This window comes from Merops nubicus, unplaced genomic scaffold (assembly GCF_000691845.1).
Source record: "Merops nubicus isolate BGI_N331 unplaced genomic scaffold, ASM69184v1 scaffold9328, whole genome shotgun sequence".
Taxonomy (NCBI): Eukaryota; Metazoa; Chordata; class Aves; order Coraciiformes; family Meropidae; genus Merops; species Merops nubicus.
This window is the reverse complement of record NW_008626307.1, coordinates 1-22,198: the sequence shown is the minus strand read 5'-3', so window position 1 is coordinate 22,198 and position 22,198 is coordinate 1. Positions and strand designations below refer to the sequence as shown.

General features: G+C 38.9%; 1 protein-coding gene across 1 annotated transcript; it reads right to left on the bottom strand.

Moving 5' to 3' along the window:
• Nucleotides 1–9,142: 9,142 nt before the first annotated feature.
• Nucleotides 9,143–18,178, bottom strand: LOC103778366 (transmembrane protein 117-like; the record flags this gene model as incomplete). Its single annotated transcript, XM_008945949.1, is given in 2 exon segments — nt 9,143–9,783; nt 17,991–18,178. Coding segments are annotated over 2 exon segments (829 nt in total), but the record flags the coding sequence as incomplete, so codon positions are not given.
• Between the last annotated feature and the right edge of the window lie 4,020 nt (nt 18,179–22,198).

The window sequence follows — 22,198 nt, the reverse complement described above, 5'->3', positions numbered from 1 at the left end:
TCAAATCCCCTTATGTCCCCTTAAATCTCTCAATGGAAAGGTCTGCAGTGTCTCAGAAGAAGTCAAAATTGACATTCCTCTCTATTTAAAGGGAGGGAAAGTCTTCAGTACTTTTTTTAGAAGACGGTTCTGAATAAGGTAGTCTCTTATTTGTCTATTCTTTAAAATTGCACAGGCTCTTCAGATAAGCTGTGCTTTAAGACACAATTGAGATTAAATGGTATTGATTTATTTGATTTTGCACATTTATCCTCTCCTTTATTGCTTAAACCTCCTGCTTTTCTGCAAAGTTGTCAGTCTCCCTTTCACATTTCTTTAAGTAATTTGCCACCTTATCAGACAAGAACTCGAACAGGGCCAACTTTCTTCTGATTGCTTCTGCTAGGCTTGCTGGGAGGGAAGGGCTTTTGTTACACCTGGTAAACCTTAATCAAAACAAAACAAACCCCTGACCAGCCCAGTCTTCATCCACATTACATGCAGGCATCGGTTTCTAAATTGTTTTTCCTTTTAGAGATCAGTTCTAGCACTATTGTGTGTGCAGACATACATGAGGATAGTAATGGGAAGTCAATATGAATGGAAGTCTGAGAAAAGTCTTTTTTTTTAGTTAATCTAAATGATTTTTCAGTTAATAAATATCACAGTATGGTTGTATAGATTAATGGCTCAGACTATGCAGAAGTTCAGTTATTCAATTTGTTTTCTTCTGACCAGTCCAAACAGGTTTTCCAAAATTGTAATAATCCATTCTGTTAATGGGTGCTACTGGTTCTTCTAGATGAAATGTAATAAAGTATGACTCTTTCATGAATAATTTTAAACATTCAGTCAGGGTAATTGATTACATGAGCTAAGGATTGCAAATTAAAGAGATAATTGGCTTCTTCAATATGCAAATACCATACCAGGCAATAAACAGATACCGGTTATATCAGTATGAAATATAATTACAATTAACTTCAGCATCACGAAAAAAAAAAGTCTTGATTTTTCTCAATGCTTGCATGCCATTTTCTGCTTTCAGTTATGCCTCTGTTACATCTAGTGAAGAGCTGGCATGGATATGTTCCCACAGGGCAGGGTGTACCTGAACAGAACTACGCTCACCTCTTGACATCTTTGGCTTCATACTATGTCACTTGTCACAGATGACACATAGTTTGATCTTTCCCATTTATTACTATTGGGAATCTCTTTCAGAGATTTCTACCAGTGGCAACATTTGTATAGCAATACTGAAAAGGTTTGGAAACAAGTTTCTCAGGGAAGTTGTGCAGTCTCCATCCTTGGATATTTTCAAGACTGGCAAAGATAAAGCCCTGAGCAACCTGGTTTGAGCTTAGAGCTGACCCAGATCTGTGCAAGAGCTTGGGTAGAAGCCCCTGACAACCTGAATTAGTTATTCTATGAAACTTTGAATGTAAAGGGCAGGCAGACAGAGAGGAAAGGAAAAGGCCAAATGGAAATCAAGGAGATTTAAATAGGGGGAAAAGGGAGGAAAAGATCCCATGGGAAAAAGAAACAAGGAAAAAAAATTAGTTGATAGTTGAGGAAATATTCTGATCCATCTCAAACTGCTCCTCTGAAAGACAGCCAAAAGGGGGGAGCAAACAAGCAGCCAGTATTGACTTTTTAGACACAAATACTGCATTTTGACTACAACTCCTTTCTGTGTGCCTCTCTCATTTCATTGACAATAAGTAAGAATTAATACCATGGCCACACACACCAACAGTTTTTGTCTATCTGAAAAGAAGAAAGGACCCTGACTTTATTAAAACCCCTCACCTTGAAGCTATGCCAGGCAGGACACACTGAGGCTCTGTGCATGAGCAGGCTGAAGTGAAGAGCTAGAATGAAGGCAGGCTGGAGGAAAACATCTATGATGTTCACCTGGCTCATGCCTCCTTTGAATGTAGCTGAGGGCAAGGCAGGTTACTTGTAACAGAAGAGACAGGGCTCTGGCTGTTTTAAGGAGGTTACAGTTATGTGCCTTCTCTGATTGTACCATGAAGTATTGCAATGAACCACGTTCACACTCTGTCATCTGCCCCTAGATTGTGACAGAGCCTCAGGAAGGGTACCCTGTTGCTTCTTTGGCAGAATATCCTTGGCTGTGTGCAGATGGTACTGCATAAATAACAGCAATTATAGGCCTTTGGTGGACAATTTGCAGCTTGGGTCACTAGCAATAACAATTTATTGGAAATAAAAACAGAAGAGGGAAACAGACTTTAGGTGGGGTAAAAAAAGAACAAAGGAAGAGAAGAAGGTATTCAATATGCAGAGAAGTGCTCTGGATGTCACAAGGCAGCGTGAGACCCAGGTCTACAACCTGCCTGCAGAAATCAGACAAGCTGCTCTTCTGCAGATCCCAGTTGCTCAACATCAAATGAAGAACATGAGATTAGAAGTATCTCTGTGACTGTGATGCTTCCATAACATATTTCTGAATGAATTAGATGCCATTTCACTCCTCTTTGCAAAACAGCTGAATTCATGCTTTCCTCTCTCCAGTGAGGATCTTGCTGTGGAGATGTTCAGCCTCATGGGGCTTCTCCTTTATAAGTTTCTTCCCTGCTTCCCATTCAGAAAACTCCCCCTTTGCCTCAAACAGTGAAAAGCCACCAACATCTCCCATGCAGAGGAACTGTGAGGAGGGAAATGAGACCTAGTCACCCAGAGGAGCTACTCGTGCAGAAATCATCTGGAAGCTGAGACTTGTTTGTGATCACTTGGGAACAGGGACTTGGTGCTTCTGCTTGAATATCTGAAAGGGGATGGAAATTTCTAGTCTCCATTTGTCCCCTTGTGTTCCTATGAAACAGGACTTCCATTTATATTGATTTGCCTCTAAAATGGTCCCATAGGCCATTCTTCTTCACTTCAAGGCTGTGGACTTCCTTCTTTTGCCTGTCCTTGGTTACCTATTATACAAACTGCAAGTAGGACATCACAATGACTTGTCACATGACATTCAGGGAGCTCAGGCTCCCCAAAGGACAGTTCTGAGTGCACAGGGAAATGAACAACCCCTTTGTCATTGGCAGCTTAGAATGGATGGACAAGAGACTGACTGTATGGTAGAAGAGCTGGTCTGTCTGGTGTTTGCAGTGGCATCTCTGTTGATAAAGGGATTGCAACAGTTTGTTAATAAATACAGTGTGAATCTTGCATGTCACTGTCCATAATCCCAACCACGGGGTCACTAACATCTGATAAATATGTGTTTTGTCTATATCCTGCATTGTGCAGCTACAAGTGAATCAACTTTATGTTCTTATTCACAGTTTGGTCTGTCCCATTTTTACGGTTCTTGTCTCTGCTCTAAGTTTAAGCAGGTTACTTTAAAATGCAACTTAAAAAAGCTGAAACACTCTGCTTGCAGAACTGTAACTACTTCATGTTTATGGCCCAAGATAAAAAGTCCTCTCCCACTGAGCCCCTCCTAGGAGGCTGTTAAAATTAAGGGCAGTGTATTAAAAAACTGTTAAATCTTTTACTAGTGAGTCATAACCTGTTCACTTGTGGGAAAATGAGCCTGCCAGTATAGTAAGTGTCTGAATTACTTTCCAGGCTTTGAGAGGCATGTGTGCTTTGTTTTCAGGTGGTTCTCAGGATGGACGCTATCCACCACAGGAAAAGCAACAATTTAACATGTACTGTAATACAGTGCTGTAGCCCAGAGTATGATGATACTAGCTGGAGAGGACAGAGATCTTTTAAAACAGAGCAAATTTACTTTCTGCATAAATTAGACAAAAAATGTACTTGGGGGAGCAGATAGCATGATTAAATGTTCCTTTTTTGGCGTTCTATTTTCTAGGCAATAGAAGTGGAGGCAGAGGAGATGAAGCAACCTGGAGTAAGTATTTAATGGAGCAATGTAGAATAAAGAGGGCAGAAGTAAATAATCTGCTTAAAAGACTCAGCTTTTCCCCCAACAGGATCATCTAATCCCTATGCTCCTAACATACATGTCTTACACAATTGGATTTTAGACATATATATGCACTTCCATACACACAAATATTATATTTAAGGTACTTTCCACAAACATTCTTACCTTCTGTTTGCTCCATGTCATTTCCATCTCAGCAAAGGTAATTGTTGAGGACACTAAGGCAATTTACAGGCACCTGTGAGCACATAAATCTTACGTGTTTATCCTAGAGATGCCTCTTCTATGTATGCTACTTCAGGCAGCACCTATCATCTATCACTGTACAGTGTATCTACAGTAAAAAAAACCCAATTGTACCAAATCTGATCTCTGACAGAACAGACACAGGCCAGCCCTGCAGTGATGGCAGCTGCTAGATGGTTTATTACAGGAGGCAGGATGGAGACTTGTGCAACGTGTGAAAGAAATGACACTTACTCCAGGTTCTTCCCTTCTATGGATTCTTTAACTTCAAGGAAAAGAAAAAAAAAAATACTAAAAAAATTGTGTAATAGTTAGGTTTTCAGGTAAAGGCCAACTATGCATATCAAGGTCCCTATGATGGGCACTAGACTAGAAAGCATTTCAGAATATTGGTAATGAACAACAGCTGCAAACAATGAATGTGCTTGGAGGAGGAACTTTTCCATTTCAAGTAACTAATTTTAGTTCTTCATATTGATATATATATATACACACACTTATACTTAGTTACCCAGTCTCCCATGGATCCTTCTACAGTCCATGGAGGAAAACAAGTTGCTTCATGAGAACTGGTGTGCCTTGGGAGTCTGTACTGGGACCAGTGCTGCTTAGTAGCTTCATCAATGACATGGACAGTGGGATCAAGTGCACTCTCAGCGAGTTTGCAGATGAAACCAAACTGAGTGGGGCACTCAAAACACTTGAGGGACAGGATGCCATTGAGATGGACCTGGACAGGCTTGAGAAGTGGGTGTCTGTGAACCTCATGAGATTCAATGAGACCAAGTGCAAGGTCCTGCACCTAGATTGGTGCAGTCTCCACATCAATACAGGCTAGGGAATGAAGGAATTTAGAGCAGACCTGTGGAGAAGGACTTAGGGGGTACTGGTGGACAAAAGGCTGGACATGAGCCAGCAATGGGCACTCACAGCTCAGAAGGCCAGTTGCATCCCGGGCTGCATTGAAAGGAATCTGGCCAGCAGAACAAGGGAGGTGACTCTGCCCCTCTACTCTGCTCAGATAAGACATCATCTGGAGTACTATGTCTTCAGCACAGGAAAGGTGTGGACCTGTTTTAGCATGTCCAGAAGAGGGCCACAAAAATTATCTGAGGATTGGAACATCTCTCCTATGAAGAAAGGCTGAGAGAGTTGGGGTTATTCAGCCTAGAGAAGAAAAGGCTCTGGGGAGACCTTATTACAGCCTTTCAATACTTAAAGAGAGCTTAAAAGAACAATGGGGACAATCTTTTCAGCAAGGCCTTCAGCCTTTCAATACTTAAAGAGAGCTTAAAAGAACAATAGGGACAATCTTTTCAGCAAGGCCTTTTGTGACAGGACAAGGGAATAATGGTTTTAAACTAAAAGAGGGTAGATTTAGCCTACATAAGGAAGAAATTTTCTACAATGCATACTTAAAGAGAGCTTAAAAGAACAATAGGGACAATCTTTTCAGCAAGGCCTTTTGTGACAGGACAAGGGAATAATGGTTTTAAACTAAAAGAGGGTAGATTTAGCCTACATAAGGAAGAAATTTTCTACAATGCAGGTGGTAAAACACTGGAACAGGTTGCCCAGAGACGTGGTAGAAACCCCATTCCTGGAAACATTAAAGGGCAGGACAGGGCTCAGAGCAACTTGATCTAGTTGAAGATGCTCCTGCTCAATGCAGGGAGGTTGGAGTAGATGACCTTTAAACGTCCCTTTCAACCCAAAGCACTCAATGATTCTAAGACTGAGGATGACTCTGCATTAGTAGCTCTGCTCAAGAACTCTTCTGCTGACCACTTGTCCAGTATAGAATGATATAATCTTTAACAGGCAGACCAGCAACCAAACTCCTCCCTCCACTACCACATCACACACCAGAGATCCAAAGTGCCAGACAACCAGAGGAAGGAACAAGTCAATGCACTCACCCACAACAGTGGACATGAAGAAGGGAGCAAGCCAGGTGAGGAGCCAAGCCATGGGATATGGTAGCAGCCAGGCCCAGTTACAGAGCAGAGACTCAAGAGACAGCTTCATGTTCTAGCCCTGTCACCCTGGGAACTCCTCTCTCACACACCTCCCAGGCCCCCTACAAGCTGAGTCAGCTCTTAAAAGAGGTGGCTTCTTGCCCCACCTCCAGGTTAATGTGGAAGGTGGGGGCACCTGGTGGTGATCTTCTAATCAGTTCCCACCCAAGGCTGGCCAGACCCTGGGTGAGGGTCTGTCTTCCCTGGTTGTGGACACTATCCACATGTCAACCCTCATTCAGGGCTGGGGGTTTAACCCCAGCACCTCAAGAATGCGCTGTAGATTGTGCCCACTTACTCTCCCCTAATTCAAACTGCATGGTCTCTGCTCATGATCAAGATTTGTCTGAAATGTACTCCAGCCACTAATGTACACTCAGTTTGTAAGGACCAGATGAGAGTTAAACTGAAGTAAAATCCTGAAATGCATAAACTGTGGGTCCTGGGTCCTGAGCATCAGCTGTTTCACCCCATAAACCCATTTCTGCTGAGCTGTGCTACTTGCTAATGCAGAGATAAATTACTAAGTTAGGTACCACATCACCTTTAGAGTGTTCAGCTCCCAAGTCTCTGTCTTCTTCAGAAGGAGCTTAGGGTCAATTCAACGCTGGAAATGGAGAGTGGAAGTACTCCTCTCTTCTCCTATCTGTGCCTATGTTTACAAATGAGACTCCCACACAACTGAGGAGTCCTTCCTCCTTTAATTAAATTGATGAGTTGACCATGGTGAGTGGCTACACTAAATCTTTTAACTTCTTATGAATTCATGATATAAGCAGTCTCTCTGCTTGACCATTAATTTAAATACTCATGCAAAATCTAGGATTACTTGATGCTTTTCTCTCTTTCATGCAGGCTTAAAATGACCTTAAAAGCATTAACTCAATGTGAGGTCACAGAATTATTTTAGCTGCGCATCAGTTGCTTAATAACAGTTTTCTCAGAGTCATGCAGGGTGTGAGGCTCAAGTAATTCTTTCATTTTCAGCCTACATATTAATGGATTTAACCACTCCTATGCACAAAAAAGAAGAAATCAGTTAAAGGGAGATTTTCAGTGCTTGGGTTTACAGTGTCCAAAACATACAGAGAAGCATGTATCTGAAAAATTAATCAGCTATTTCTCTAACTACTCAAGAAATCAAATGCTATTTGAAAGTCAAACATCAATATAGCCACCTCTTATATAGTACAAGCACGTTCTCAGTGTTTTACCATCAGTAATTAATGGCTTGTCTTTGACTATATCTTAAGTCAATGAAATGAGCAGTAGGCAAAAGTTAATAGATTTATTTTTAGTCATAATTTTTAATGGATAAAAATTTTGTCTGATTATAAAGTGAATTTTCTCTTGATGAAATATTAAATGTTTCATAAGCAAAATATTTGATTTTTACATTACTGTGAAACTGCCTGTCTTTTTTTAGTGTCAGAAATATTTATGATTTTAAATAGGACAATGCATTGGTAAAATGTTTAAAAAAATCGCAAAACTAACAGAATATGTTCCTGCCTCATAATAAACAATTGTTGAATGATGTTTATTAAAATTGTTTCTCAAGTGACAGTTAATAAATGCATAACTCTATTATGCATGCTAAATTCAGCATTCCAAAAACTTAAAAGCAGATAGATCAAAACAACGGAGATAAAAAAGTCACAAAGACAAAATACAGCAACACCAGTAAATGACAGGGAAATAATTCAGACTCAAAAATGACTTATTATTTAGCAACTGATAACAACAATTTATAGAACTAAATTAGAGGCAAATCAGAGGCTTTCTGATGTTCTAGATATGCAGTTTCTCTAGTGCATATAGTTTGATCATACAACAGAGGAATGAATTCACATTACAAAGTCCCCTTCAAAAATGCAAACCCCAGTTCCTCTGTTTCTGCTTCCAGGTTACACTTATTAGTGAATAATGAACAAAGGGGGAAAAAAAGGGTGCAATAAAATTCAGTTATTAATATATTTTCATTAAGACTCCTAAACACTTCTGCAGTATTTGGAGAAGTGAGACAGACTGGATGGGGTGTGATTCTATGTATGTTTCATGCATGCCCAGATCATATCAGCACTGAACTACACAACTACCAGATTTAATGGGTATTATGTCCTTTACTGTAATTACTCCATTGGCTCTTTGATGTTGCATAGCTTTGGTGTGATGATGGAAAGAGGTACTTTGGCCGTATATTTTCACCCCTGTTTTTAAAAGGTGAAGGGCAAAACTTCTTTTAATCAAGAAGCAGTTTATCTTTAATTGGGAAAAATATAATGAGGTATTATCTCCTCATTGCTCTTACTGATGGAGAAAGTCATATTTTCACAAGTAGTGACCCATGCTGTACTATCACTCTGCTGTTGACCGCATAATGAATCTGTATTTGTGTTTGGAAGCTAGCCAGCAAAAATTAAAAGGTAATCAACATGCTTCTCTGCAGTCCGGTCATCAAAGTCACTGGCTTCAGATGAGTAAATAACAAAGTCAAGTTGTGATGTTCTAACAGAAACCCGTCTTTAGGAATAGCTATATTTATCTCCTCTGTAAAGACATCAAATGATACTTGAAGTAACCATATACAAAAAGCTTTGCAAAAAAGATTAGAAGAACTGTGCTATACATCTGGTGTTGAGTTAAAAAACAGTTTAATGTCTCAAGGCACCACCACGGTAGAATTTTATACCTGCAAGTAATCATCTAATACACTATTATACAGTTAAGGTAATGTATTAATCAATAGCTTGTGCAATTTTGGGAAGCAATCTATAAAGGAATGTTAGATATACAGTAGGCACGTACTATAATACAAATAAAACCCAAAATTCCTAGAAAAAGCATGCTGAGCACCTTTTGGTATAGGTTGAGTTTCTTATTCTAAACACTATGTAAATCTTAACTTACAAAAGGTAAAACTGAAATCTTATAATAACTGCTTATTTAAATTTATTTTCCTGGGTATTCGCCTCTACGTCACAGGATTACTCTTAGGGACAGAGGACTCTGGTCCTGGCTGTAAAGGGCTATCTTGTTCATTCAGTTGTGCGTTCAAGTTTTCAGAAGTTAGGAGAGAAGAATTAAAAACTATTTCGCTTAAGTCTGATTTTATGGATACGAGATGTGGTTCTTGAAAACTTAATGGTTCTTCTACTAACACCTGTGTATTTTCTCGTGTCATTCCCATATCTGACGGTGACTTCCGCTTCATTCTTGTGTATGATTTGTCTAAATTCTCCATGCCTTGGTCAGTTTTCTGAAATCGCCCAAAGAACCAGATGAAGAAACCAAACAAAGCAAAAGCCAGCAAACTTGGAATAAAAGCCAGACATTTGACATCAAGGCTAGAGCCAATGAATCTGCTGTGTAAGAACATGTCTCCTTCAGCATAGGTCCGGTTGGTCAATGGGTTGGTGTTATTCGATCTCCACTCCCAAGATAGCTTAGTTCTATTAAGGTCTTTCAAGCTTTCTGAGTCCTTCACTGTGTAGATCTTCTGTCCAGGACCAATATATTGACCATATTCATGGGGTTTGTAAAATATCTGATTCTTCCACATATTCAGATCCAGGATGAGAACAAGGAAGATAATTCCATAATTGAACCATTTGCCTGTTTGGAAAAAGAAAATTCTGTCATCTGATAAATACCTTTTAGAAGCAGTACAAGTGCAGTTGTATGTAAAACATACTCAGAGAAAAGAAAACAACCTCTTTTTTATTGCTCTGTAAAGCAAAATTGTTGTAAAATTTCTACCATAGTCAAATTTATGCTGAATATCCCCTAGAATTACACAATTAGGTCTGGGCATATAATAAAATATTTATGTAACACAAGTACAGCAGCATAACAACTGAATTCACATTGCAGCTTGCAGGTGACCTGCCAATTAGACCACTAGGTAATGTACAGCTCAATAAACCTAAATAAGCTTAATTCCAGGGATTAAAAAATATTCAGATGGAATTTTTCCACAAAAAGGCCATATTTGATAGAAGTGTTTCCAAGTCAGGAGTGACTGAAGTGATTGAAGTTTTGGAGGTCATGCAAATTTTAAGAGTGTATACATACAGTGTTTGATATACCAACCATGGTGTGCAGATATATTCAGGTGGGGGCAATCAGATAAACTGTGATTTAAAGCTATTACACCCTCAAGAAATAGCAAGGGCTAATTCTGTAGTCTTGGGAGGCTAGTCAGCTCCTCCAAGGAGTGACTCATAGTCTAACATTAAGCTCCTAAAATACTGGAGGAGGAAAGCTTTCTCTTTTTATTATTTAAAATTGCTCATTTTCATGCTTCCTCCAGGCAACTAAAAGACATAAAAGTTAACTTTGTGCAACTGCAAAGCTGGCTCTGCTTTAAGTAGGGTGTTGGAAGAGATGAACTCCAGGTGTCCCCTCTAACCTAAACTATTGTACAAACGCACAAAGGAAATGATACTCTTTTCATAATCGAAGCATCTCTTACATTCTAGCTGGATGCATGTTGATCTTACCCATGCTGGCAATGAATGATATTGGCCTACACTGGAATGACATTTAGGTATGTTTCAAGTGAAAAAGAACATGAACGTATCAAGTGATTTATGCCGTTGGCTTGTAAAGAATAAATGAATTCCAGCTCCTGAAAACCTGTGTGTCCAAACTGTACAACCAGAATGCTCCAGGAGGGTAACTCCTTGTATTTCAGCAGTTGTGTTTAATAGTCCGCTTCAGCCTAGGTTATACTTAGAATGAAGATGAACAAGAATGTTCATTCTCCTGTGTTATTGTCACTATACAGAAATCAAACTGCACTGAAGACCTTGTACCAAATACTGTTCACATAATTCCTGAATAACTACTCTCTTTTTTCCTGGGTTTTCATCAATATTATAATTGACTTGTTGCAGAAAATAATGGTTTTCGAAGTTTATCACCACATCGCATAATATTTTAGTTTCTTAAATAAGCTCCAAAACACTGAAAATTATGCTAAAATATGAGGCTAGACCAAACTAGATTGATGCCACTTCCTGAGGATTTTTTGTCCTGTCTTTTATTTATTTCTCTCCACCAGAATAACCTTAGTTCTCCCATCCATGTATGACCTTTCAACAGACAGGGACAGAATATATCTTGCACAGTGTGTGTTGATGGGCTGGCTGGGACACACCTGTTCACTGATTTGTTGTCAGACAAGACATAATGCCTGACATCTCCCTGCTTTTTCCTCAGCTGAACACTCTAACTTAAGATGATTCTCCTTTACCTAATCACCATTTCTTAGGACACAATGATAGTGTCATTATTTTTCACATTCCCATCCTCTGAAAATGTTTTAGAAACTGGCTGTGGGTTCAAAAGTTATTTGACACTGAGTGTTGGACAGAGAATGAGACCAACCCAGAGAACATGATCATGTAACTGATTTCCTTAGGAAAATAGGCTAAACACAAATTACAATGAAACAAATATAAAAACTATTGTCTGTTTACCTATGGACAGTTTGAAAGAAAATATCATCTCCTTCATTCTAAACGGTCCTTTCCTGTTAAGGTTGTTCACTTGGACACTTTTTGAAATAATAATTTATTATCAAGTACTACTCTGTGTTTTAACCAGCAAGCAACCCCTTGCTGCGTAGCCCCAGAGTTAAATCCTTAAGCCACATTCTTTTCCCAGGAAAATGCATCATACACCTGTGCCAAAACATCTTCCACTTCTTTTGCTCTTGGCTTCATCAAAATGTTCTCTGTGATACTTTGTGTTTCTGCAGAGCTGAGACAGGTGACTTTTCAGAGAGATCTGCTAGAGACTAGGGATGGTGGGTGCTTGGTCTCAGATTTCACATAACATCTATCCTATACTGTGGTTTCATAACTTCAAATATCTTCTAAGATGTATCTGTCTAAAAAAGGCTCCACCCCTCTTATGTTAAGAATTTGAATGTTCACCTGATCTAAGAAAGATATGCATTTCAATTATTCCTCTTTCATAAAAAGCATGAACTTGAAACTCCCTCACCCATTCAGCTCCTAGACCAAGTTAGCTTATACAGCTATATATATATAAAGAGCACTTAGGCAAAGAGGTTAGAGGGAGACACCCCAGTTAAATAAGATGAATTGCAACCTGTATGTCTAAGTGGACTCTGGCTGCCGGAGACCTGCCTCTATACTGGATGTTCTCAAAACTCCTTAAATTTCTCATTTCTAGAAAATTTTTCCATCCTCTGCATCACTGTCATGCTTGATGAGCTCTATGATTTTTCCTTTTCTTTTGAAAAACCATTGTCACCAGAACCAAAAACTGTATATGCTTAACAGTCCCACTATAACCATCTATGAACACAGTGACATCTTCCCACTCCTACTCAGTATTCCCAGTAGCCAAGGGCTGCGTTCACCTCCTTTGACTCAAAATGACTGGGAATTATGCTCTCTTGGGTACTTATAGAAATATTTGCCTCTTTCTAGAATACAGAATCCTCTGCTGCCTATCATTCTTCAAGACATGTGGTTTACTGCTGTAGTAACAGGCATGATAGCCAAGTAAGTCCAGGTGAACAAGCAATCCTTTCAGAGCAGTGATAAATGTGTTGAAGGACAGACTGAACCGTGAGGCCTGAGTGTCTCCACTCACAAACATCTGTTTGGTGATGGTTTCCTATGACAAGTAATTTTTGAGACTTACTATACTTGTAACATTATACACGCATATAATCTATGTATATGAAATCATTGTCTATTGCAACTTAATTTTAGCATAGTACTTTTTATAGCAAACTTTAAGTCATATATCAAGCTTAGGCATAGATTTAATTTTATTTTTACATAGATTTATAATTTCTTTACAGTGATTCATCTTAACCAATTTCAGTAGGATTAGCACCACTATTTCTCTAGGGTTGGCTCTACTCCAGTGATGTCTGTGTGGCCAAGGACACTGGCATATACCTGGCACCATGCTTGGAGCAGGTGGATTTTTCATAGATGCAATCTACAGATCTGCTCTCAAGACTGGAAAGCTAGTCAAACATTTCAGCAAACATGAAGAATTATACCCAGACCCTTCAATGAAGTTACAATTAAGAAAATAAGATGGTAAAATAGGCTGTGTCATTCAGCCATGTGTTACTAAAAAAAAGACCTGGTTAATAACTGGCATTCACAGTACTGACATCCTTACATGTTACACATGACATGAATCTGTTTTGATGTAATGTAATATTGAAATTCAGTGCAAGATCCCAAACCAGAAAACCTGGAGGTGTGCAGCTAGCCAACAGCATGCACTGGGTGTCCTCGTGAGGGTGTGATGCAAATTGTGAAACCTTTTCCCAGGTATTATAGTCTACAGCCACTCTTTGGGGATGAAAACTTGATTCCTGTTTTCTGAGGAAGCATGGCTGTTTAGGAGGATTGTATCCTCATGGCTAGGGCATTCACAAGAAGGGAAAACCTGATGCTAGAACAATGTCCACTTACAACAGCTTGGCCTTGTGTCATAGGACCCTTCTCTGAATATATTTTGATTTTTGTACATCCACTCTGTAGCAGAACAGTCATGTCCTAAAAAAAGAGAACTCATGTAGAAGCCAGCCCTCAGCATCCTTCCTGAGGTCAAGAGTAAATGTAAAAATTCCACTTATTAAGGCTAGACTCAAGCAGCCTCATGCTGTGGAATGGCAGCCAGAGGCTAGTGTAGGAAATGTTGATTTTAGACTCTTATCCCAATTGCAATTTGTGTCTAAAAACACTCAAAGTAAAACATTAAGGTACCTTTAAAATATTCTTCATATCTCCTGTCACATTAGTGTTATTAGCTAGATACATGCACACCGACCACACACAGCTGAACTAACCTGCAAATCCTCTGAGGATTTTTCACATCTGTGTGCATGGACAGCTTTGTTTTCACCCTAACCTTCCTATTTTTGCCCATGGGCTCCCTCAGGCTTGCCTGTGTAGGTGATGCTTGGCCTGAATCTAGACACACTTTTGATTTAACTTCACAGGCCATCCATGCTAGGCACTCGCCAGCCACGAAGATGATGACTTCTCCCTTGGGTGAAAGGGCACTCTTGCTAGATCAGTACTTAGAAATACATTCATAAACAGCCAGAAAAATCTCCCATCCATTTTGACAAACAAACCTTAAAATTTCCTATTTGAAACTTATCCACATACTTGACAGATGATGCTATTGGATCTCCAGTGCTGCTATTAAAGGGTACCAGCCAGGGCCCTAGTGACTTTTAACCATGAAAGACTCTGAAGTAATAAAATTTACTTTTAAGTTTTACAAATTTCCCTGGGTATTATAGAAACTAGGCTAGACTATGTATTTTTATAAACAGCAGCCCAAGAAGGAAACCACACACTTTGCAACAAACCATCTGTCAAGGGAAATACAGATGAATTAAGCAGATGCAGGAATCCAAGTTATTTTTGATGTTCATAGATAAAAGCAGCTATCAAAACAGGATAAAGATATTTAATACTGAGTAGATGCTTGCCGGGAGTTCCTAGATGCAAAGAAATTTGAGCAAAATGGGATACTTAGTTACCAGTAAAAATAAGATGCTTTTGATAGTACATTTAAAATTATACTGAGGCATATCAGCTAAAGGCTGCAGATGTTAATTCGATATTACTGCCAGCTTAAAACATTCAAAAATCACAAGTCAGGATAAGAAAGCATGTTATTAGTTTACAGTAGCAAAATGGGTTAAAAATAATATACTCAGCACTGTTTTATTTAGCTGCTTTTTTAGACAAGGAACTATGTAGAAGCAGCATTTCATTTTTCTTCTCTGCAATCAGGAGCTTTATTTTATGAAAGCTGAAATTCTCATGTAGTCACTGAATTCAGGAGCTAAAACTTTAAGACAAAATAAATAAATAAGTAAATAAATAAAGCACCTTAGACTTGTGATAAAATCAGGAGAGCTCGCAACACAGAGCATGTAACTGTGAAATCCTTCACCTATGCAGAACTTGGACAAAGCCAATAAGCACACACCACCAGAAAGGTGGTTTAAAGTCCTTTACTTCTCTGAATGCCCCTTTACTGAGGGCTGCTTCTCCGTGGGACTGTTGCTCATTAGATCAACCCAGCACTGCTCAGGGGACTTGTAAGGCTGCTCTTATTCATATCAATCAACAGTGACCAAAACAGACTTTAAAAGAACTTATGAAGAATAAAATTTGCCAGGAAAAGGATGGTAAATTTTATTTCAGCTAAGCTTTCTTTTTCCTTGCTATTTGGGAGAAAAGGGTTTCCAGTTTCTGCAAATCAGGGCACAGGTCATATATTTAGAGCCTGACTTTATCCTTATAGCAAGTCCTAAAATAAATGATATTCAGGTCTTAGTCGTCTTTTCCTGCTTCTTACAAAAAAAGAACTCCTATGGTTAAATTTAACATTCTGGACCCCATGCATTAAAAAGGGCTTAAATACAGCAGGCTTCCTGCCATTATCAATGTCCTAGCCCCATGTCATCTGCAGTTGCATTCATGTGCATGACTCTCTACCCTCATTTTAGATTGGATTACATTAATTTTGTTATACCGAACCAGTTCTTTCTTTCTTTTATTAGCTCCTTTGATTTGAGTAGAAATTTACAAGTATCTGCACATCTACATATAACTAGAGCTTGAAAATGATCCAAGATGATACCCTAACCTAAGACAAGAACTTACGGCAAGAACAGATGGTTCAAGCAAAACTTACCCAAGGGGAGGTTCTTGTGCCATGTGTTATGGCTGTTTATTAGATTTCCTAAAGGGTGGTGTAGCACTGAGGTAAAACAGGCACTCAATAGACAGAGTACGTGATGTGCAGTCAGATGGATTGATTTGTCTAGTGAATCTATAAATGGATCTTGTTAATGCTGAGCAGGGGAAAATATTCCTCAGCCACTATTCATTAGCTCATCCTCATTAAAAGAATACCTTCTTGCCAGAAAATCAGAAAGGGCTCCAGTCCTCTCTGCAGAAGACTCTACAGTGCATAAATATTGGTTTCTCTTGGTTGGTCTGTTTCCAAACAGCAGCACTGTTGTATGTCTGAACCCTAATTTATGTTCTTTGCTGTTGCTTATTCTTTGCTCTTCCCTGATCACTATCATTACCCTTGTCTCTTTTACAGTGCAAAACTGTTCTTTGCTCTTCAGTCCCTCTTCCACCACCCATCGTTTTTCATCTCCATTAATTACATCCTGAGTTTCTCTATTAGATGGCACAGCCCACCCTCCCATGTTTCAGTAATTGTTCATGCTCTTCTGTGCACCCATTCCACTACTTCTCCTTATACGGTGGAATAACTGCAGGGTATCTGGGAGCCTTGTAGGACTAAGGCCCTCCAAATTCATGTTCTAGTCTTGAGAAGTAAAAAAAAAGTCTTTTTCACTATCCCTGAATACCATGCCTAAAATTCACATCAAATATTTGATGCTTACACTCTTCCCCCCCTCTTCTCCCATGCACCCCCTTTTCCCTTTTTGCTCACTTGGAAGAGAAAAATGTGTCCATCATGTACACATCCCATCTTCTTTCACCTTCCAGTCACTGACCATGAGATCATTTACTTCATCCTGTTCAAACCACTAGTGGTTCAAATGATCTCGCACAGAAGGGCCCCAGCCCTTATTTCTTCTTGTGGATTGTCTATTGCAGCAGGGCACTTACATCCACTTTTGAAAAACTTTGCATCCCTTTGTCTGCACTTTCTACTGGTCCTACTTGCCTTCCCTCATCCACTAGCCAGCAGGAAACTTGTGCCCTCATTTGCTACTCTTTTCTAATTTTTAATCTGATCACTCAGATTTCTTGCTGATTTCTTGCATTTTCCTTGCTGAAAATGCTTTTTCTGAGGCCTCGCTCAGCCTATCTTGTCTGAGTCTTGTGTTCATCATTCTTTCCTCCTTGGCACATTTTCTTGCCTTGGCTTTTGCTGCCTAGTGAGCTTGTGACTCACCTGCTAGCTCTTGGCCTTATCTTTGTATCATCTCTGAATGCTCCTTTTGTTTCTGCTCTGCAGGAGTTTCCTGTGGCTTTGTCATTGGATGTCCTCATCTATCTTATTCCTTTACAGTATCATATGCTGAGGTTGTTTATATTAGCAGTTAAAGACCCCTGACAATTCACACCTGCATTCTTTTGCTATCCATTATTATCCAATTTTTTCCCAGTGTAGAGAGAGGAGCTATGCTCATTCTGCATAGCTTGAAGGTAAAACCAAATACTTATTCCTATTTAACCTTATCTTTTTCATTCCCTACTGTTATTAAAATACTGTCTCACAGTATGCAAAGATCAGGGACTTTTTATCTATATGTACCATCCATTTGAATAACTGCTATTTTATTTGAGGTTATTTAGCTGTCGGCTTCTGGTTAAATGAATGATGGAAGTATGGTTATGAGTGGGTTTTGCCAGATGAGACTGACCGAAGTTATGAAAAGATATTAGCATAAATCATAGCAAAAGCATTTGAAAGTATAAGAGACTTGAAAATTAAATAAGCCACTAATTCCCCTGGAGAGTAGTTTTAGATAAAAGATCTTTGAAGCTACATTAGGTATTACTTAGTGTCACAAGAAGTTGCTGGAATCCATGAAAAACAGCTGGTCTCTCTGATCCATAAGATACATGTTCCTCTTTTCTCTGAGATGTTTATATAGGGATGATATGGATATGGACAGATAAACAGAAAAATTGTGATCTAGGACACACACACAAGAAGTATGTGGTTAAGAACACGTTAGCATATATTTATTACGCAGAAGCAGTTCACTGTGTGGCTGTGTCACAATCTGCAAGATTACATACCTGTGATATGTATGTGATATTCCTCTTTTAAGATCTTTTGGAAATAAGGTACTTTGAACTGCATGTGTGCAGATGGTAAGCCTGGAAGGTTCACTTCAACATCACCCATAAAATGTGGAAACTCCCAGTCCTGTTAAAACAAGAAAAGCAAGAGCCCAAATATAAGCAACTCATGGTATACTTTTGCTCTTTAAAATTGTTTAAATCAATACAACAGAAAGTTTCTATTTTTAAGCCTCCTATTACTGGATTTTCTCACTTTATGTTTCACTGAATCACTCAAAATAGAATAGCTTGTTTATATCAGATATTACAAAATGATTTTTACTTTAGCTTCACGTAATTACATGTTTGAAAGTTCAGTTCAGAATGACCCACTGCACCAGCTAACGGTACAAAATAGTCTAAGCATATGAATACCTATATAGCAACCTTGCAATACCAGTTCAAATTTCTATCACTAATTTGGCAAGCAATTTACAGGTAAGAAATTGGCAAAGAAGGCCTGACCCTTTCAAACATTTCATGCATCTGCATCCTACTTTTTGCACTTACAGGGCGTTACCTGTATTTGGCCTTAATGCATCTAAATAAACACCTCCAGCAAGTGCAGGTTCTTCACTATAATCTGCCTGCACCAATCCAAGCACAGTTTTCTCCATTGCTGTCTTTCAGCTGACAAGGTAAAGCTGGAAATGTGGAAGTTCTTACCTATCATTATGCATATTTGGGTAGCATGTGGCAATCTAGCTGAAGAGAGCTGCATTTAAAGGAATTTTTTGCTTGGTTATCTGCACCAACCACCAATCACTTGAAAAAGGGTATAATATCATAGCTCATTAGAGCCAAGCCTGAAAGTCTAACAATAGTGCTAGAACCAGTAGGATTAGTGCCAGACTGGTTACTCTGCTACAGATTGTTGGTGAACTGTTATTAAAAATATACTGACCCTGTTCTCATACAGATCTCTGGATTTGTATCCCACAAGTTAATGCAGCAAGTACCTAAATTACTACCAATTAGATAAAGAAATCTGAAATGTGAGGAGCTTTGTGAGTGAATTGTGCTTCCTTCACATGCAAATCATTTCAGTGCAACCGTCTTTCCAAGATAACAAATTCTTTTTTTTTTTTCTTTTCAGCTTTATAAGGCTGAAAAATTTCCTATCAGAGTAATGAAAAAAATTATTCAAAGCTAAGAATCATTTCTGAAAGACAAATTACTAACTATAACTTCACTTTCAAGAATTGCTAAGTGCTCCAACATTTTCTACAGTGGCAGGAAAACAGAAGAGTTTTTATCAGCATGAAGTAGCATGGCCCAAACACTTAATAGCAGCTGATTTTGTGTGACCTCTTTGTGATGCTGAGCTAAATGGATTAACAAGAGTACAAGCAAGGAGAAAACCTGACCCTCTGTACCAGGCTCTCAATGTTCACAGAGATATTGAAAGTGCCAATTTACAGATGAAGAAGATAAAAGAAATAAGGATGCTGTCCTTTTGCCCTATCACTAATGCAACGCACACACGCCTGATCATGAGGTATGGTAATAACAGCCCAGCTGAACAATCCCTTATATTGCAACCATCCCCTTCCAGGTGGTAGACATTCAAAATGTGCCTAAGGATAAAAATTGTATGGGTGTACGCTCTTACTTCACAGTATCTACTTTATATATCTCTGGACTGGTGTCTCATGTTCAGTCACACGTACTCTCGCCCAGGAGTAAACAGAAAGAAATACATTACATATTCCTGAAGATAAACAAATGCAGAGCTGTGGACTCTGCATTAGAAATCAGTAAACATGGGATTATAAATCCAGCCTCCTGCTCTTGCCTTGCTCCAATGCTCCTACTGTGCCTTTTGCTGGTTTTCAGGTAAGATTCCACTGCACAGAATTTTGTACTGGACTGTGTCTTTGTATCTTAGTTATGTAAAAAAGTTCAGTACTTCTGATTTGTACGTATATTACCTGATAATTAGTAACTGGAATGCCAGCTCTGTCAGATGTGTAATTCACTGTATTATTTGTCTCAGAAAACAGCTACTAAGACTGGAAAATATTTTATAGAACAAAAGCAAACCAGAGAGATCCACGCCCAACGGTGTGCTCCTATTTACATTACAACAGACAGGTGAGTGGAGAGCCCTTTAGGAAAATACATATTTGGCACTCCACATTATAACTACCTTTCCTTGTGCACATATAACTACATTTCCTTGTACCTACCTTGAATTGTATTATGACCTTTGTTACCCTGTAGTCCGATGGTATTGCCATTGCTAGAGAGATGGACACAGACTGGCACTGGAGACCTCAAAGCTGTAAACAGATCACTAGTGCTCAGCTAAAGAAATGTAGATCTGAGGCTGGACAAAACTGCTTCTAGGGGTAACGAGGAGAACAAAGAAACTTCTAAAATACATGAGAGGTTCCGTGTTTACTAACTCTGGCTGTAACATGGAGCTTCAGATCAGTGAAGAAACAGCAATATCTAAAAATGTGTTAGCAAATATAAAAATGCCCCCAAGTAGATCCTAGAGCGAGGAAAAAGGAACCATCATAACAAACATTACATCCTTACCAATGACATGCCGTAATGCCCCCATCCACCACCACTGTAGTGAAACTGCCCATTTCAGGACCCAGCAGCAGGGGGCGGGTGGACAAGACACCACAAAAACCAGCAGAAGCTCAGAAGTGTGTAGTGTACTTTTAACATTATTACTATTACTGAAACTTTTTCTGCACAGAAGTATCATTTTCTGAAAATAATTAGATTTCAACTAATAATGATTCTTGAATTACACTGTTAAAAATTAAATAATACTACTAATAAAGCATTTGCTTTATCTATGAGTTGTTTCTTTTTCACCATAAATAACATTTCAAACGTAACACCTTTATCGGTATGATTATGAAGTCTGTTATTTAAGTACAGTTCCACTGGAAACAGAGAAATAAAATTAAAAAAAAAAAGCCAAACATAAAACACAATAAAATGTAATTGAAAGCAACATTTAGAAAAAAAGGAAACCAATAGAATGAGTTAAACCTACTGACTTCTATGAAACAGCCACAACACCTGGGAAAATGAATCTTCGATTTAGGTGATTAAATAGCCTTCAGGGCTTCATTTGACTCACAGCTTTGGTAAGTGTGAGCATTTATTCTGATCTGTTTTAGCAGAGGACTTTAGAGCCCTAATGGCTCAATGGTTAGACTTGATGATCTTGGAGGTCCCTTCCAACCTAAATGATTCTATGATTCTATGATTTACTGTCCACATAGTGACATTATCACCTTCAGACACATAGCTGTAGTATTATTACTTCACAGGAGAAGAAGAGACGACTATTAACCTTTGGGGCTAATGTCAATGTCAGGTTGTCAAGCCCAAACCAAACAAAGAGGTCATTTTGCTACCTAGATTCTAAGTGTTGTCCAAAATTTTTTGACTAATTTTTTTTTTCCTTATTGACAAGCAAAAGACAAGTCAATTACAGCAATATCCAGAACACCATTTTTTTTCCAAGAAATTCAAGGTGCCTTGTAGGAATGATCTACCTCATTTGTTACACTATAGTGTAAATGCACATGCCCATAAATCTATCTGCTTAGCTCTCCAGAACACAGCCGAGGTCTGCATCAGGCTGTCAGACATACTGTTTTCTCTCCATGGCCCCTGATATCTGTCTGTGCTATCAGTCTGTTTTCGCCTCTGGGACATGAGTGACATATGCTATGTTCTTTCATATTCTCAGTTCATAATTATGCAAAGTTCACTCGATTTGGTTTAGTCTTTGTTGCTGAGGTGCCTGTACTCTGCCATATCTGGGATCTCATTAGGAACTGGGCCCAAAATACTGTATTTAGAATGTACCTCTACTTGCACAGTTTGAAAAATGGAGCCGTACAACCATACTGTTAGCTCATATTTGTATCACTCACACTGCATGAACAGACTGTTTCTTTTTTAAATCCATCAGCATCAAATTTCTAATATTCATCTACTTCAGTGTCCAACCTGGTGGGTCTGCAGTATACCTCTACACAACCTATGAAGAAGAAACCAACCCAGAACCAGCAGGCTTAAATCAGCTGCACAGAGGTCTCTAACCTCACTGGCAAGTTTTCTGGGATGTGCAAATCACATGAGGTTATTGCCTCATTTCACTCCAGGAGCAATGTATACCAACAAAG